The sequence below is a fragment of the Mauremys mutica genome, chromosome 24, assembly GCF_020497125.1.
Source record: "Mauremys mutica isolate MM-2020 ecotype Southern chromosome 24, ASM2049712v1, whole genome shotgun sequence".
In the NCBI taxonomy this organism is placed as follows: Eukaryota; Metazoa; Chordata; order Testudines; family Geoemydidae; genus Mauremys; species Mauremys mutica.
Window position 1 is genome coordinate 11,569,686 of NC_059095.1, and position 17,576 is coordinate 11,587,261.

The 17,576-nt window shown below is 52.4% G+C and overlaps 1 protein-coding gene across 1 annotated transcript in view; it reads right to left on the reverse strand.

The window, feature by feature from the left end:
* ONECUT3 (one cut homeobox 3) overlaps positions 1–11,854 on the reverse strand; it is a 93,496-nt gene extending 81,642 nt beyond the window's left edge. The window contains exon 1 of the mRNA XM_044998929.1: positions 10,825–11,854. Coding sequence (XP_044854864.1) covers positions 10,825–11,854 — 1,030 coding nt within the window. The remainder of the gene's footprint in view (positions 1–10,824) is intronic.
* Between the last annotated feature and the right edge of the window lie 5,722 nt (positions 11,855–17,576).

Sequence of the window (17,576 nt, forward strand, 5' to 3'; positions counted from 1 at the left end):
GACAGATACGCATGGGGATAGATAGACAGACAGGGGGTGTATAGGGATAGATAGAGGGGGTGGGGGAGAGATAGATGGATGGGGAGAGATAGATGGGGTTTTCGGGGGATAGATAGAGGGGGTGGATGGGGAGAGATAGATGGGGTGGATGGGGAGAGATGGACAGATACGCATGGGGATAGATAGATGCGCATGGAGATAATGGATAATAGAGGTGTCTGTGGACAGATGTGTATGGGGATAGATAGATCGATTGACCGATGTGTAAGTGGACAGACAGCTGGATACATAAAGTGGGTATGGGGAAGAGAGAGGTTTTTTTCGGAAACGTTAAATACGCTGCCCGGAAAACACCCCGGTGTGGATGAGCCCGCTCGTCCATACCGCTTATGGCTATTTACAGGCCTCGCCACGGCCTAGATCCCTGCTGGGCGCTGAAACAGACACGTGGGAAGGCATCTGCAGCAGAGATCAGACAAAGGCAGAAGCTTCCTTGCTCTTTAAAGAACCACCGGTGGTTCTTCTGTTATGAGCCGGGAGATGCTTCTCGCCTTCCCGCGGAGCACCCTGCCACCCCGTGGGAATGCAGTGGGGCCCCGTGGGGAGGAGGTGCGCGACTGAGAAATGCTGCTGTAGAGCGGTGACCCGCTAAGGGCCTGCCTCTGGGTGCCTGTGATGGGCGGAGGGGAGCAGAGGCCCCAGGTTACTCGAGAAATACCGTCCCAGGCGCACAGTCACCGCTGGACCCAGGCCTCCATCCACACGGGCCGCTGCGCTCTGTACGGGTGTCCTGGCAGATCCCCAGTTACTTCCATGGGCTTTGGCTTCGGCCCTACGGCTGCTTTCAACTGCAAGATCTTTTCCACCCACCCGCCCGCTCTTGGGCTGTTGGAAAGACCCCTCCGGTTGCATGTTAACTGGGCGAACTGCCCGCCATTGCTCATCCCCAGCGCAGGGGGGTCCCCGGTCTCCAGTTCCCCTTTGGAGGCTGTTAGAGGAGCTGCTAGGGCCTTGCCTCCCGCTCTGGTTCCCGTGCAGAGCTGCCCCCAAAGGCGACCAGAACAGGCCGTGGAAGGGGAGTCAGATAGACCCTAGGAGGTGAGCACCTGGGAACATCTCAGCTCATTCTGGTTCATCAGAGCTCCTACCCTCTGCCACTCATCCGCCTCCTGGGACCCATCTCCACACCCCGAACCTCTGAGCAGCTTCACAGCAAATGAATCCATCGGCCAGGGTTTTCTTCCTTTCAATCCCAGTGCAGAACGGCCCCCCCACCCCCCACAAGGAATCTGTTGCATGCTGGGTACTAGTCACTCTTGGTCTGAGATCGGATCTTTCACAACCCTTCAGGGGGGGGATCTTGATACAACAGCCAGGGGGAGATTCCCCATTTGCCTCCACAACATCCAGTCTCGGGACGCGCCCGGGTGTTGGGCATCAGCATCATTCGTGTGGGGTGGGGCCCTTCTGAGAGGGGATTTAGCTCCTTACTGCCAGAGCCTCAGGTGGTGTAAACCAGAATAAACCTGTTGACTTCAATGGAGCTATTTCAATTCACCCCAGATGAGGATCTATTTTTACACGCGTGTACGGTCCAGTCGATGCTCCCTGGAACAACTGGCTCCATGGGGCTGAGGGGTACGAGAAATGGTCTCAGTATAAAGCCATCGCTGCTCTAAAATATATTTTTCTGTGACATGTGTGGCACATACATGACGGGATTGCATGTGAGGAGTGGACAGAAGGAGGAGGGTTGTTAATTGCACAGTGGAGGTGTAAGGAAGGGATGGGGTGGGAGTGAATTATGATCACATGGGGAAGCAGCTGTTGATTTTAGTGGTTCAGTGTAACTTGATTTTCGGATTGTTTTAAATATTAGAAGGGGCACCCAGCGCGTGACATAGGGTGTTCTAAAAATCTAAATAAATATATATTAAAAAACTGTCATGTTGTCTGGTCGTTCATAAAGGATGACCTGGAACATTCACTTTAGGTTTTCCCACAAAATACATTGCCAAATGTACCCTGATAAAACCACCCTACAATCGCCATGCTGCACACCGCAGATTCACACGCACAAGTGCACAAACACAGGACACACACATGTTCACTGTGTGTAACATTCTCTACGTGGCTTCTTCTCTGGGTCTGTTGTGTGCTGGCCTGCACGAATGTTCACCTTTAGTTTACACGTCTGGTGATGCATCTTCTTCCTCTCTCGACACACGTTGTTTGCAGTGTTGGTCCCAGGATATGAGAGAGACAAGGTGGGGGAGGTCATGTCTTTTATAGGACCAACTTCTATCGGTGAAAGAGATTAACTCTTCTTCAAGCCCTGCAGCTGGTCTCTTTCACCGACAGAAGTTGTTCCAGTACAAAGGTATTACCTCACCCACCTTGTCTGTCTTACACACACGTGTGCACAGTTATGCCCATCCACATCCACATGTGCACACTCACCAAGTACACACGTATGCCCAACAGAGAGACCTTCCACATCGCTCGGCCTCTGGGTGCGTTGTGTACTTGGCTCTGCGTCTTTGTGGGTGGGTTGCACGTGAATCTGCTTCTGGAGGAGGGGGTGTATCTCTGTGCAACTGCACTATACCCGGCTGTGAGTGCTTGTGCGGGTGTGTCTGGGAGCCCTTCTGTCTGTGCACCTACCCCCAGGACTCCCCCGGGTCCCACCCCCCCCCTTAGCCCCCTCCCCTCTCTTCCTAAGCAGAGTCCGAATCGGACCGAGGCAGGGCAGAGAAGACAGAATCGGGCCGGGGGGAGATTTCCACGAGACAGGCAGAGGTAGCGATGGATGGGCAGGCGAGAGAAGGGTCCATCGGGCTAAAAGAAACCGACCACCCCCGGGGGGCGGGGACAACCGCAGCTAGAGAGAGACAGCCCCCCCCCCGCCGGAGTCCAGCCTGGCAAGCTGGCTCCCCCCCAAGCCAAACAAACCCGCCTGCTGGCGCTCGGAGCCGCGGCCGCGGCCGGCTGAATAATTAATGGTTCAGCTGCACGTCGGCCAGGCGCTGCGGCTGGAAGCGGGAACTGGAGTGGAAAGGAGAGAAAGGCACCAACAGCCATTTTATAGGGGCCCCGCTTGTTTATTGATCTTCCATTTACTGGCTCTAAGTCATACATCAGGGTGGACTTGTGAACCCGGCCCAGGGACTGCCCCGCGGGGGCGGAGGCGGGTGGCTGCCTGCAAAGCTCCATTTCCCCCAAATGTCAGAGCCCCCTTCCCTGCGCGGGGGCTGGGGGTAAAGGCCCGGTAGATGGAAACACCCCCCGCAGCTTCCTTCTCTTGGGGAGGCGTTAGAGGGGCCGGTCTCACGCACTGCCAGGGGCTGGGTGACTCCCAGGGTCGGTATCCAGCTCGCCTGTCCTTCCCCTTCCTCCACTATTTGTATCAGATACATTGTCCCCTCCCTCTGTCATCAGCAATACACACCCCACTGTGCCTCCCTCGGTCACCACAAACACAAACCCCACTGTGCCTCCCCCTGTCACCACAAACACAAACCCCACTTGGCCTCCCTCTGTCACCACAAACACAAACACACTGTACCTCCCTCTGTCACTACCAATACACACCCCACTTGGCCTCCATCTGTCACCATCACCAATACACATCCCACTAGGTGTCCTTCTGTTACCAGCACCAATACACATCCCACTAGGCTTCTTTCTGTCACAACCACCAATACGCACATAACTGCCTCCCTCTGTCACCACCAAAACACATCCCATTGTGCCTCTGTGTGTCACCATCAATAGACATCCTACTGTGCCTCTGTCGATCACCACCAACACACTCCACTGTGCCGCCCTGTCACCACCAATACACACCCCATTAGCCCTCCCTCTGTCACCGCCAATACACACACCACTCTGCCTCCCTGTGTATGCACCAAGACACCACCCACTGTGCCTCCCTCTGTTACACCAAAATATACACCACTTTGCATCTGCCTGTCACCACCAATAGACTACCCACTCCATGTGCCTGTCACCACCAATAGACAACCCACTGTGCATCCCTCTGTCACCACCAATACACACCCACTGTGCCTTTCTCTCACCACCAATACACACCCCACTGTTCTTCCATCTGTCACCACCAATACACACCACACTCTGCCTCCCTCTGTCACTACCAACAATACACACCCCACTGTGCCTCCATCTATCACCACCACTAATACACACCTCACCAGGCCTCCCTCTGTCACCGCCACCAATATACACCCCACTAGCTCTTCCTCTGTCAACAGCACTAAACACACCCAGTGTGCCTCCCTCTGTCACCAACAACACACACCCACTGTGCCTCCTTGTCACCAGCAGAACACACCCCACTGTGCCTTTCTCTCACCACCCATACACACCCCACTGTGCTTCTGTCTCGACTACCAGTACAAACCCCACTGTGCCCCCCTCTATCACCACCACTAATACACACCCCACCGTGCCTCCCTCTGTCACCACCAACAATATACACCTCATTAGCTCTTCCTCTGTCAGCAGCACTAAACATACCAATGTGCCTCCCTCTGTCATCACCAATACACACCCACTGTGCCTTTCTCTCACCACCAATACACACCCACCGTGCATCCCTCTGTCACCACCAATACACACCCACTGTGCCTTTCTCTCACCACCAATACACACCCACCGTGCATCCCTCTGTCACCACCAATACACACCCACTATGCCTTTCTCTCACCACCAATACACACCCCACTGTTCTTCCATCTGTCACCACCAATACACACCACACTCTGCCTCCCTCTGTCACTACCAACAATACACACCCCACTGTGCCTCCATCTATCACCACCACTAATACACACCTCACCAGGCCTCCCTCTGTCACCACCACCAATATACACCCCACTAGCTCTTCCTTTGTCAGCAGCACTAAACACACCCAGTGTGCCTCCCTCTGTCACCAACACACACCCATTGTGCCTCCTTGTCACCAGCAGAACACACCCCACTGTGCCTTTCTCTCACCACCCATACACACCCCACTGTGCTTCTGTCTCGACTACCAGTACAAACCCCACTGTACCCCCCTCTATCACCATCACCAATACACACCCCACTGTGCCTCCATCTATCACCACCACTAATACACACCCCACCGGGCCTCCTTCTGTCACCACCAACAATATACACCTCACTAGCTCTTCCTCTGTCAGCAGCACTAAACACACCCAGTGTGCCTCCCTCTGTCACCAACAATACACACCCAGTGTGCCTCCCTCTGTCACCACCATTACACACCCCACTGTGCTTTCATCACCACCACCAATACACACCAACTGTGCCTCCCTCTGTCACCAACAATACACATCCCACCGGGCCTCCCTCTGTCGCCACCAACAATATACACTTCACTAGCTCTTCCTCTGTCAGCAACACTAAACACACCCAGTGTGCCTCCCTCTGTCACCACCAATACACACCAACTGTGCCTCCCTCTGTCACCACCAATACACACCCCACTGCGCTTTCATCACCACCACCAATACACACCAACTGTGCCTCCCTCTGTCATCAACAATACACATCCCACCGGGCCTCCTTGTCACCAGCAGAACACACCCCACTGTGCCTTTCTCTCACCACCCATACACACCCCACTGTGCTTCTGTCTCGACTACCAGTACAAACCCCACTGTACCCCCCTCTATCACCATCACCAATACACACCCCACTGGGCCTCCTTCTGTCACCACCAACAATATACACCCCACTAGCTCTTCCTTTGTCAGCAGCACTAAACACACCCAGTGTGCCTCCCTCTGTCACCACCAATACACACCCCACTGTGCTTTCATCACCACCACCAATACACACCAACTGTGCCTCCCTCTGTCACCAACAATACACATCCCACCGGGCCTCCCTCTGTCGCCACCAACAATATACACCTCACTAGCTCTTCCTCTGTCAGCAACACTAAACACACCCAGTGTGCCTCCCTCTGTCATCACCAATACACACCCCACTCTGCGTCTCTGTCACCACCACCAATACACGCCAACTATGGCTCCTTCTGTCACCAGCAGAACACACCCCACTGCGCCTTTCTCTCGCCACCTACCAATACACCCCCCACGCTGCCTCCCTCTGTCACCACCAACACCCCCCCACTCTCTATCGAGCCTTCTTTCCTTCTGCCCTCTCCGCCCACCTCTAACCCCCTCAATTCTCCTTGGGGTGCTCGCTCAGCTGGGTCTCTCTTCCCTTTAGCCACAAGTGGCAGGAGACAGATCGGTGCCTTAACCCCGCCCCCTCCCGATTCGTTCCTTGCTGGCTTCCCTCCCTTCCCCGGTTCCGGGTCTCGCCCCACACACCCGGCTCGCCTCTCGGTCAGGGGTCCCTGCTCACACCTCCGAGCTGGGCTGTTTCGATCCCCGGTTTGCAATGTCCCCAGGCCGGCGCACTGGCCGTCGCTTTGTACTTTGGCTCCGCCATCGATTTCCTGTGCCTTGTAGCCGGTCTCAGCCATGTATGATTCAATATCGCAACCCGCCCTCCAAATACAGCTGGGCTCTGGTGCGGGCAATCGGAACAATACCTGAAGAGGGTTTAAAAACTGCAATGGCTGGGGGGGGAGTCATTGGAAGGTATCGATTGGAGCCGCCCCCTCCCCCCAGACCAAGTCCCCCGGCCACCTGATGACGCTTTTTAAAGGCGATGAAGGGGGGACGCCTGCAGCGTGTGCAGCTCAGCCGCGAGGGGAGCAAAGCCAGGAGAGACCACAGTCACTAAAACAACACACCACCAACCCACCGGCCAGGAAACACCGGGAAAACCCGCAGAAACGGAAACAACCCCCGGGGTGCCGCGCCTCTCCAGAGAACCTACATCTCCTGCTCAGCTGGCATGTTCCCTGCTCCGACCTTTGCACACACATGTGCACGCAACATACACCCAGGGGTAGTCATCCATGGGACTCTGGCAGTGCTAGGAATGCAGAGTTAGGCTCTAGGGGGGTGTATGCTTTTAAAACACCCTGATGCGCGGGGACCTAGCGAATCCGGCTAGCTAGGACTTGGGTTCATACAAGTACCAAAGCAGTAACTCGCTGGTGTCCCTGCCTTTCTTCACCCCGACAATGATTCCAACAGAGTTTTGAAACCAGGCGCCGGGGAAAGGTGCCCTTTGAAATTACACCCTCGCCCTCTAAGTACACAAAGCCTCTACCCGCACATTAGCTGCCATTTTCAGCGACTCCTCGGGCTTTTTAAAAATACTGCTTGATGGCCTTGTCTCACCCTCGCTAGTACTGGTTAATTAGCGCTCGCAAAATTCCTTGCACATCCCCAAACCCAGTGGCAGAGCGTTACCAAACGTAGACAGACCCTTCCCTAACCGATTGGCAAACGTCGTTTGCAAGAATGCCCTTTAAATTCGGGTTTGGGTTGCGATTTTCAGATTATATTTTCCAGACACACCTAGTGATTTACAATCCGTTTTACCTTTTTGTTTAAAGAACGTGGCATTCTCCTGCTAATTTGGAAACAAAACAAAACTTTCCAGAAAAAAATTAATGCTCATCTTTCTTAGAATTGCAGTGCATATTTACAATGCAGTGCATTTAATATGATGCAGTACTTTGATTGTAATCATAGAATCATAGATAATAATCCGCCTTATTTTGTGTGTTTTATTTTGGTTATGTAACATAACTGATATTTAAACGTTTGCTATTTCCTGCCATGTAATATAGACGTATTAATTTAATAGAACTGAATTTTATATACGTAACATAGCTGATATTTTAAAATCCAATGCAACACATTGCATAGTATGCATTACATTACTTTTCTTTTGAACCGAACTATATTTTAATATATGCAGCAGAGAAGGTAGTTAAATGTGTATCCAACAGATTTTGACTTAAATCAGTGAAAATCACCCAGGGCAAATTACCTCCTCGTTCACAAAAAAAAAAGTTGATAGAGGAATCCCTAATTTCATTTCAACTCAAAATTCAAAAAAACGATTTAAAAAAATAATCATGAAGAGTGACCCTGTTCCAACAATATTGTAAGTTCATTTAGTGGAGGGTTTTTGTTTAATCTTTTAGGTAAAATACAGGGCCATATATATATATATATATATATATATATATATAAACCCCCTTGAATCTTCAAGCTTTGAAGTTTTTTTTATTTTATTTTGGCGAGTCAGAAATAAAACACCAACTGCTCAATTAGATTGAACAACGGGGGTACTTAACAAGCCAATCGTGGCAGTGTTTAAATCTTTATTTACCAGAACCTTGTAAAGGCAGGAACAATTTGCATTCTATTAACTGCTTTTCAATAGGGCATCGACTGGAACTAAAGGATGCCACGATCTTGCCCTAATTAAAGAGCAACTGAATTACACTAAATACATATGAATACTGCTCTCCCCTCATAAATAACCCCAGACATCTTGCTATAGGTGAGGAGCGCTTCATCACATTCGCCCAGGATCTGCTTGGAGCTCAGATACACTGACACTAGATGGCCCACAGGTCATGCGGATTTTTTTTTAAATAGCCCGATCCACCCCCTTTGAGGCCACCAGACACAAACTATCCATAAGAACGGCCCCACTGGGGCAGGCCAATGGTCCATCTAGCCCAGTCTCCTGTCGCTGGCAGTGGCCAGTGCCAGGTGCTTCAGGGGGCACCAACAGAACCGGGCAATTTCCAATTATTTATCCCCCCTGTAGTCCAGTCCCAGCTTCTGGCAGTTCTGAAGTCCAACCCAGAGGACTTCCTTGTCATTCAGCCTCTGAAGCAATCCTGTTCCCTGAGCAGCAAGGCAGGTGGGTTAGAGCACAGGGGGGAATGAAATGGGGAGAAGCGATCCTGAGAACACAGGAGCGAAGGGGGGGCTGGAGGTGAAGGAGGAGGGGAAAGTGGGCAGGTGTGTATAGCACACCCATGGCTGCACCAGCCGAGAGCCTCTTATTTCTGGAAAGAGTCCTGAGGCGGTAGAGAACCCCGAGCCCATGTGAACAATGTCCTCTGCCCACAACGAGCCGAGAAAGCGAAAGTCCGTGATACACAAGGAGGTTTTCATCTTACTTATGAATATCTTAAAGAGCTCGCTGTGTTTCCACATGGAGAAAATCGATCTGGGTAAATACATTTCACCTTGTATTCTGGGTCCGTAACAGGCGAATTGCATCTGTGTTTACGCTGCATTATAAATGATCAGAAAAACCAGTATAAAACCCAGGGTTCTGTTAGGCAGACACACAAGCAGAAGAGAAAGAAACTGGCTCTGTTTGTCTTGTATGCAGAAGAGAGGAATATTTATCCACACTTTGCCTTCAGACCGTATCATTTATAAACACATAAAGACTATGAGTATGAATATATATATGTGTGTGTACACACGTTGCATTATACACACACACACACATATATATATACACGCATTCTGTATAATGTACATAATACACGATGCATACTTAGTTATAATACACGTTTCCTGGGACTATATGTTTAGCTGTATGCATCATGGATGATATATATCATACAGACCGTATGCATGTATTTTTCTAGACAACCGTGTTTATAATCATGAAATCCACACGCGGCTTTAGACTGGACGCATGAATTCCTCCCTAGTGGAGGGGTGGGGGGGTGGAGGGAATGTGTAGAAATTCTATCAATGCAATTTTAACCTAAATCTTAACACAGAGAACCAGACCCCACCTCTCCCGGGATACACAGAAATCATTCCCAGTTCGCTCTTTGGGGGTCTCTCTGCTCGGTGCCATAGGCCCATGGAGCGCAAGAGGCAATGTGTCCTGCCCCCCAGTCCTAAGACCAAGCCTGGGCGCATTTATTTGTCGGTGACTGTCCATTCATTTAAAACGAAGTCAGGACTGCATCAGCATCTGAGCCGTGATGGTTTGGGGACCTGCCTCGGCCTTTCAGAGCCAGACAGCAGCATCTCCCTGCTAGCAAAGCCCCCTTCGCTCGCAAAAGAACCCCAGACTGGGAGAGGACCGCGTCAGATAGATCCCAAATGCAAATCATTGCCCGGGCTATAGAGAATTGATTGGCGGTAAAATGAAGAAGCTAGCCTATCGATCCATGGGGCAGGCATGGGAGGAGGGGAACAGCTGAGTTTGGACTCATTCAGCAGCACGAAGAAGCAGGCCTCGGGGTTTTCTGTGTATACAGACCCTTCAGATCTTACCGGGGTAACTGATTTACCGCTATGCATTTAGTGTGGCGATTCCACGTTAGTATTAAGCCCCTCCAATGGACCAAAAATAAACCTGAGAAAAGCAGGTAGGTAGCTAAATAGCTGCGTAGAGATAGATAGATAGATAGAGGGGGTGTATGGGGATAGATAGATAGATAGATAGATAGATAGATAGATTCTAAATAACCTATAGCATTTGCACCCCTGATTCCTTTGACCTATGATCTTTATATTTCAGACTGTCAGCAGCAGGCTGGTCGGAGGAGGGGATTTTGAGGTGGGGGAAAGGATAAATATGATTTGCTTTTCCATGCGATCGGTTAAAGACTTGAAACAACCGGTAAACACAGAGAGAGAAAAAGAAGGGTTCAGCTACCCAGTGCGGAGCAGTGAAAGGAGAGCACACCGTGTGTGTGTGTGTGTGTGTGTGTGTGTGTGTGTGTGTGTCCCTTCCCCGACTAGCAGCATGTCCTAGGAGAAGCACGGATCGGATTTTTGCAATCTGTACAGATGTGCGCGTGCAGAGGGTGCCTTCGGGTTTCTAATGCCCCCGGCCCAGTCCCACCACCCCCGCGCCTCCTCTGCCCCCTACCTGCGAGCCGCAGCGCCGACATCCTCTGGAACTCGGGCTCCTGCAGCCACTTCCACATCCTCCGGAAGGTCTCCCGCCCGGATTTGAGTTTACTCCAGGGCTTGGGGTTGCGCAGCAGGTCGGACAAGGTCCCCTGCGAGCGGCACAAGATCCGCTGGGCGAAGATGGCCTGGGGGATGCTGTAGCGCTTCAGCTCGGCCGTGATCCTCTGCGCCACCTCCTTGGTGTTGATCTCCTCCACCTGCCCGGAGCCGCCGGCCTGCGAGCCCGAGGCGGACGCCTGCCTCTCCCGCTCGCCCAGCAGGGAGCCGTTGGGCTGGCCGTGGGGGTGGCCCGGGTGGTGCATGGCGTTCAGCGGGGGCATCATGCCGGCGCCCGGCGCGCCCAGCCCGCGGGCCAGGTGCTCCTCGCTCCGGGAGAGCATGGCCGCGTGGGAGTCGAAGCCGCTGGGCGAGAGCATCTTGTCGCCGGCCAGGTGCCCTCCGGGGCCGTAGGGGGCCAGCGGCTGCTGCGCGTTGTGCAGGGGGCCCAGGCCGTTGGGCAGCGGGGAGAGGGGCTGCCCCATGGCCGGCATGTCCTTGGGGTAGTGGCCGTAGAGGTTGCCCATGGAGGAGAGGCTCCGCTCGTCCCGCATGAGCGTGAAGCTGCCGCTGACGCTGGCGGGCAGGCGCTGGTGCGGGTGGTGGTGCGGGTGCGGGTGCGGGTGGTGGAACTTGTCCGAGACGGTGGAGATGGGGGGCAGGTGCTGCAGCGGGGTCAGGGTGGTGTAGGTGCTGCTCAGGCTCATGCCCGAGGGGGACTCGCACGCCATGCTCATGGCCGGGTGCAAGGGGCCCCCCAGGCTGTGCTCCGGCCGGTAGTCCCCGGCGCCGTCCAGGATCGAGGCCATGCTGGACACCATGGCCGGCCGGGCGTGGGAGACCAGGTTCCGGTGGGCAGCCGGCCGGCCGTGGGCAGGGCTCATCAGCTCCCCGGCCTGCGAGTGGGACACGCCGTGCAGGCTGCCCAGGCTCTCCATGGTCAGTTCCATGCTGGCCCCCCCACCCCGCCCGCCCGGCTTAATTCAGAGCCATCGATCTGCCCCCAGTGCGCAGTCAATCCAGCATGGCTCGGTGGGGAGCCTGGCCTCCCTCCCGCGCGCCTGGCTGCCCCCCTCCCGCCCCCACCGCCTCGCCATACAACGCCCGGCCTCAGTGGGTGCGCGCCGCTCGCCCGGGCTCTGCCCCGGCTGCTGGCAGTGGCAGCCCGGGCTCTCCGCGCTCTGCAGCCGGCGCTGGAAAGCTGCGGATTGCATTGAATCCCGGACCTCCAGCCAGCCTCAATCTCACAGCCAGCAGGGCCTGACGTCAGCAGCTCCTGGCTCGCCACACAGCCCCCCCCCTCCCCTCCGCCCCCTCTCTCCCCCTCCCCGCTAATCTGGTGAAACTGTAACTTGATGGCAACGTGCAATTGGAAAATAAATGAACTTCTGCTTTCCTGGTCACCTAGCGCTCTAACCTCCCCACCCCCCCGCCGGCCCCCACCCATGCACACACCTCAGTACAACCTGCCTCGCCTCCCGCCCCGCCGCCCTGTGCAACAAAGCCCAGGCGTGTCTGAGTGCAAACCCAGAGCCGCGTGTCAAAGAGGAGAATTGATCGGGTTTGAAATATATAGAAAAATGTAGATAGCAAAGAGACCGTTTGCACGCGCTGCATTGGTGTAACACACACACTGATTAATCGATGATTAGTGCCCTGAAGCAGAGGTGGGGTGGAGGGGAAAATATTCTAAAGGGATGTGCATAGGCGAAAAAAAAGTTGACAATTGTGGACCCAGTTTTAGTTAGCTTATTGCTCTGTTTATTATAGATCATACAGACTCAACTGTATATGATAGATATAGCTCTGACGTTAGCTAATTTCTATATCGATCGATCAATCGATGCACATGCAGACTATTCCATGGAGATGTGTGTGTGTGTGCGTGTGTGTGTGTGTGTGTGTGAGAGAGAGAGAGAGAGAGAGAGAGAGTATCAGACAGCGTGTGTGTATGTGTGTGTGTGTGTGTGTGTGTGTGAGAGAGAGAGAGAGAGAGAGTATCAGACAGCGTGTGCGTGTGTGTGTGTGAGTGTGTGAGAGAGAGAGAGTGTGTGTGTGTATCAGATAGCGCGTGTGTGTGTCAGTGTGTGTGTGTGTCGGTGTGTGTCTACATACATTCACGATCTCTTTCCCTGAGTGTGTTTTGGGGGAGGCGGGCGGGGCTCTGTTGCGGAAGGGGAGGCGTTGGAAAACACACACCGTTGTGCCCTCTGACAACCCCAGGCTAACGGGATTGTCCCACCTGGGCTTTTCCGCCCGGCCTCTGGGGATTGCAGGCTCGCGGGCGATCTCGGCTCTGTCCCCACAGGTATCGATCGCTCCAGATGAGGAGAGGAGGAGAAATATCTCCTGGCTCTCTTCCTGGGGAAAGGAGCGGGTCAGCTCCGGCTCTCTGGGCACCCGTGGGCACGCAGGGGAAACCGGATTCCACTTCGGGCTGGCTGCTTCGCTCCGAGGCAAAGGTCTGTTCACACCGCCAGGGCAGCGGCCAGGGAACGTGGTAACCCTCGCTGGGAGGTGGCCGGGTGTGTGTCTGGGTGTGAGATGGCAACGCACGCACGTGTGCAGACACACACACACCAATAGGCGTGCGTTATGCACGTACCACCGGGCGGCCTGTAACCAGCAGTAACTTTACTCAGGTGAGTATTCCTCCCGACTTCCGCAAGGCTACTTACAAACACAGGTCTTTACGGGTTCGCGCCATAGAATCCAAGAGCTTTTGGCCTTGTACGATAGATAGATAGATAGATAGATAGATAGATAGATAGATAGATAGATAGATAGATAGAGGGGGTGTATGGGGGTTGATAGATAGATAGATGGGTTGTATGGGGATAGCTAGCTAGCTAGAGGGGATGTATGGGGACAGATAGATGGGTTGGGTGGGGATAGATAGATAGATAGATAGATAGATAGATAGATAGAGGAGGTATATGGGGATAGATAGATAGATAGATAGATAGGGTGTCTGGGGAAAGAAAGAAAGAAAGGAAGGAAGGAAGGAAGGAAGGAAGGAAGGCAATTGGATTTCCAGATCCAATCAGTGTTTTACTCATCTTTAAAACTTACTTACGTGTGACCCCCGCCAACAGCACAATAGCTGGCAAAATTAAAAAGACAATATTTCCGCAGCAGAAATAGGTTGCTCCCTGGAAATCAAAGACTGGCAGGAACCAATAGACTGTACCGACATTGCAATAACGCCCACACCTCTCTCCCTTTAAACAACTCCCGATCTTTACATTCAGCTCAGACACATGCATTAAACAGAATCTTAGAAAGCGAGACAGTAGGTGAGAGACAATAAAACACAGACATTTAGCTATAGCCAGACGGGCAGACAACAACATCTCATCTCTCGCCTTTCTAGGGAAAAAGCACTAGTGAAACCCGAGACCATTCTTTGGCTAAAAAGAGAGGACGAGCAGACAAAAAAGGACAAAGAATGTAGCGTCCATGGAGCCTCTGGCTAATATTTAAATTGATATTGAAACAGTTCCAATATTTTCAGTCTGTTCTGAGTCCTTTCAGGTCAATATATGCTGGTTTCCAAAGCTTTATTGGACTATGTAACAAAAATCTATAGCTTACCGTTTTTAAAGCATTACTAACTATTCTGAAGCTTTGGATTTAATAAGCGCCATCAATAAAGGACACGTCTATTCCTTTGGAAATCATCCTCCAACCCTCTAAATCTATTACAGTGGCCTGCATGAGACCAAATAATTGTAATGAGTTGGGGGGGGGGAATAGAAGTCTCCATTTAGCTGCTATTGACCCAGATGCATTGCACCAACTCTCCTCCCAAACCAACACCACAAATGCAATTTATGTAGGAGAAAAGTCATTCTGACGTGCAGTATTTTATTTTAATCATTGCCAGTTTTTCTCGCTTGATCCAGTCTTTTCCCTTGGAATCCCTGGTCAATTTCTTTCTGGAAGGGGTTATCTTGTGTCGATTGTATTTGAATCCCTTAAACATGTCCATTGAAAGCACCTATGCTGCTCACTCTATATATTCCTGCAGCAGTTTGGGGAATAGGATGGCCACAATACCTTGACAAAAATCTCTAAAATGCACGTTTGCTGCTTGCACCTGCTGCGTGTCTTGCATCCTTCCCCTTTGACTTCGGGCTTCCACAGGTCTCAAGAAACATCTGAGCTGCAGAGACATTTCATCTTCCAACAGCATGAAATGACTGAACTCGTGCATCGGCTGATATATGGCAGCCTCTTGCTGATCTGAAATGGCAAAGGGAGGCTTGAGCTTAATAATTCATACTAATAATTAACAATCATAATGAATAATAAATTTAAACTCTGCTTCCGTGCAGCCGCTCAACAAGCTGCATGAATATTCAATTACTTCTTCGTAGCAAACTTTTTTATGCAAAATATTCAAAAATGTCTTTATTTTTGCTCTGTACAGAGACAAGGAAAAAGCCTTGCTAAAAGCTGTCATGCTTTCACTCTAGAACTGGTGAGCCTGAATACAGCTCTTGCTTTTCTTTTTGTTTGATAGCCATATAAAATCAATCCCAGAGCCAGCCATTTCCTTAGTCCTTGGTAGGCCCCTGACATGCGAAATAACAGCAGCAGCCTGGAGGGAAGTGGTAGGGAGGCTGGTTGTTTTCCAGGCCTCACTGAGAAGGAAGAAACCTGAGATGGCTTGTGCCATCCATTTCTCCTCTTCAGCTGGGCAGGAGACTCCCTCAAAGGGCAAAGGAGATACTGGTTCCATGCATTCCCCCCTCACCCCCATTACTGAAGGGGCAACTTCTTATCCTGGAGAATGACCATAAGAACATAAGAACAGCCATGCTGAGTCAGACCAAAGGTCTATCTAGCCCAGTGTCCTGTGTTCCGACAGTGGCCAATGCCAGGTGCCCCAGAGGGAATGAACAGAACAGGGCAATTATCAAGTGATCCATCCCCTGTCACCCATTCCCAACCTCTGGCAAACAGAGGCCAGGGACACTTCAGAGCATGATTTTGCATCCCTTTCCCCCCTCGTTGTAGGTGTCCCTGAAGCATTTGAAATGTCCCCGAGACCAGGCATCAAGGAAGGATGGTTGCCCTACAACCCACCCACCCCCAAGCCCCTCCCGCTCCACTTGTGCGAGCCCAATAGGCGGCAGAACCCTGCCGTGGCCTAGAACCGGTTGTGGACAAGGGAAAGGGGGTGGAACATGGCACTCCCACTTCCACCTCTCCCAGCCTTCCTCCATCCAGAGCAAGGGTGTCAGTGGTGGCCCAGAGAGACATCATGAAACAGGGCCCCAAGGATCTGGACTTTCTTCTCTCTGCCCCGCCCCAGGAAGTGGGCGCGTTGGAGTCTCGGAGAACATGCCAGGGTCATGACACTGAAGCACCAGGCGTGTGAACAGGACGGTGTCTGAAAAGTCCCCAAGAGCTAGCAGGGAGGTCTACAGCCCGGGAAGCGTATGCCACCTCTCCCCGCATTTCTCCAGCATGCAAGGCCCCAGCTAGTGCCATAAGGCTCCCAGGGCCCTTGTCACAAGCAGGTGGTCACTGGTGTCTGGGCTTACTCTCCCCACATTATAACTCTAGGACACGGGTTCACAAACTTTTTTTGCTGGTCTCAGAGGGGGAGCCGTGTTAGTCTGGATCTGTAAAAGCAGCAAAGAATCCTGTGGCACCTTATAGACTAACAGACGTTTTGCAGCATGAGCTTTCGTGGCTGAATACCCACTTCTTCGGATGCAAGATTGAATCCGAAGAAGTGGGTATTCACCCACAAAAGCTCATGCTGCAAAACGTCTGTTAGTCTATAAGGTGCCACAGGATTCTTTGCTGCTTTTTTTGCTGGAACACCCTTTGTAAATATTTCAGGCTGTGACAACCCTCCCCCCCCTAAAAAGGGATGAGCCCCCCATACCATACCACCCTCAGTTCTGCGCTGCTGCTGGTGGCAGCGCTGCCTTCCGAGCCGGGCACCCGGCCAGCGGCTGCCACTCTTGCAACCCCCCTACAATAGTCTTGTGACCCCCCTTTTCGGTCAGGGCCCCAGCTGGAGAAACGCTGCTGTAGGAAAAGCTCCAATCCTCACTCCAAAGTTTGGGGGGAGGAGCAGAAGCTGCACTACAGCTGCCCTCCGCTAGAGGGCAGAATACCACTGAAGGAGCCTGTGTGGCAAAGTCCAGGGTCCCCTTAATGTCCAGGAGACCCAGAGCCATTCCCCACCCTCGGCTAACCCACTGCTCCAAATCCCCCAGACCTGGGGACAGAGAACAGATCATTCCGCCCCGGATCTTTATTCAAGCTTTCACGTGGTCTCAGTGTAGCAGTTTAACCTTTAAGGAAAATCATAGGCCGAAAGCCCCCTTTCCACGGGCGTTTCTGCACCATTTCGGAGCAAAAAGAAAACGAAGGGCGGTGAGAAATCTTAGCGGCTGGAGCCTTGAGGAGGGACTACTTTATAATGAATGTATCCCGCAAAAGGCGCACTCAGCCATTGCTCTGTGGACCTGAGATGGGCCTGGACCGGATTCTGATTCGTTACTGGTCTAAATCCGGATTGACACCGGTGTGCCCCAAATCAGAACAGCGCGCGCTCTCTGTGTCGCTCCCTAACGCTCCTTTCTGGTGGAGCAGAGCCAAGCAGCAAATGCTGGAAAGGTCAAACCAACCCCGTCTTTTCCTAATGCA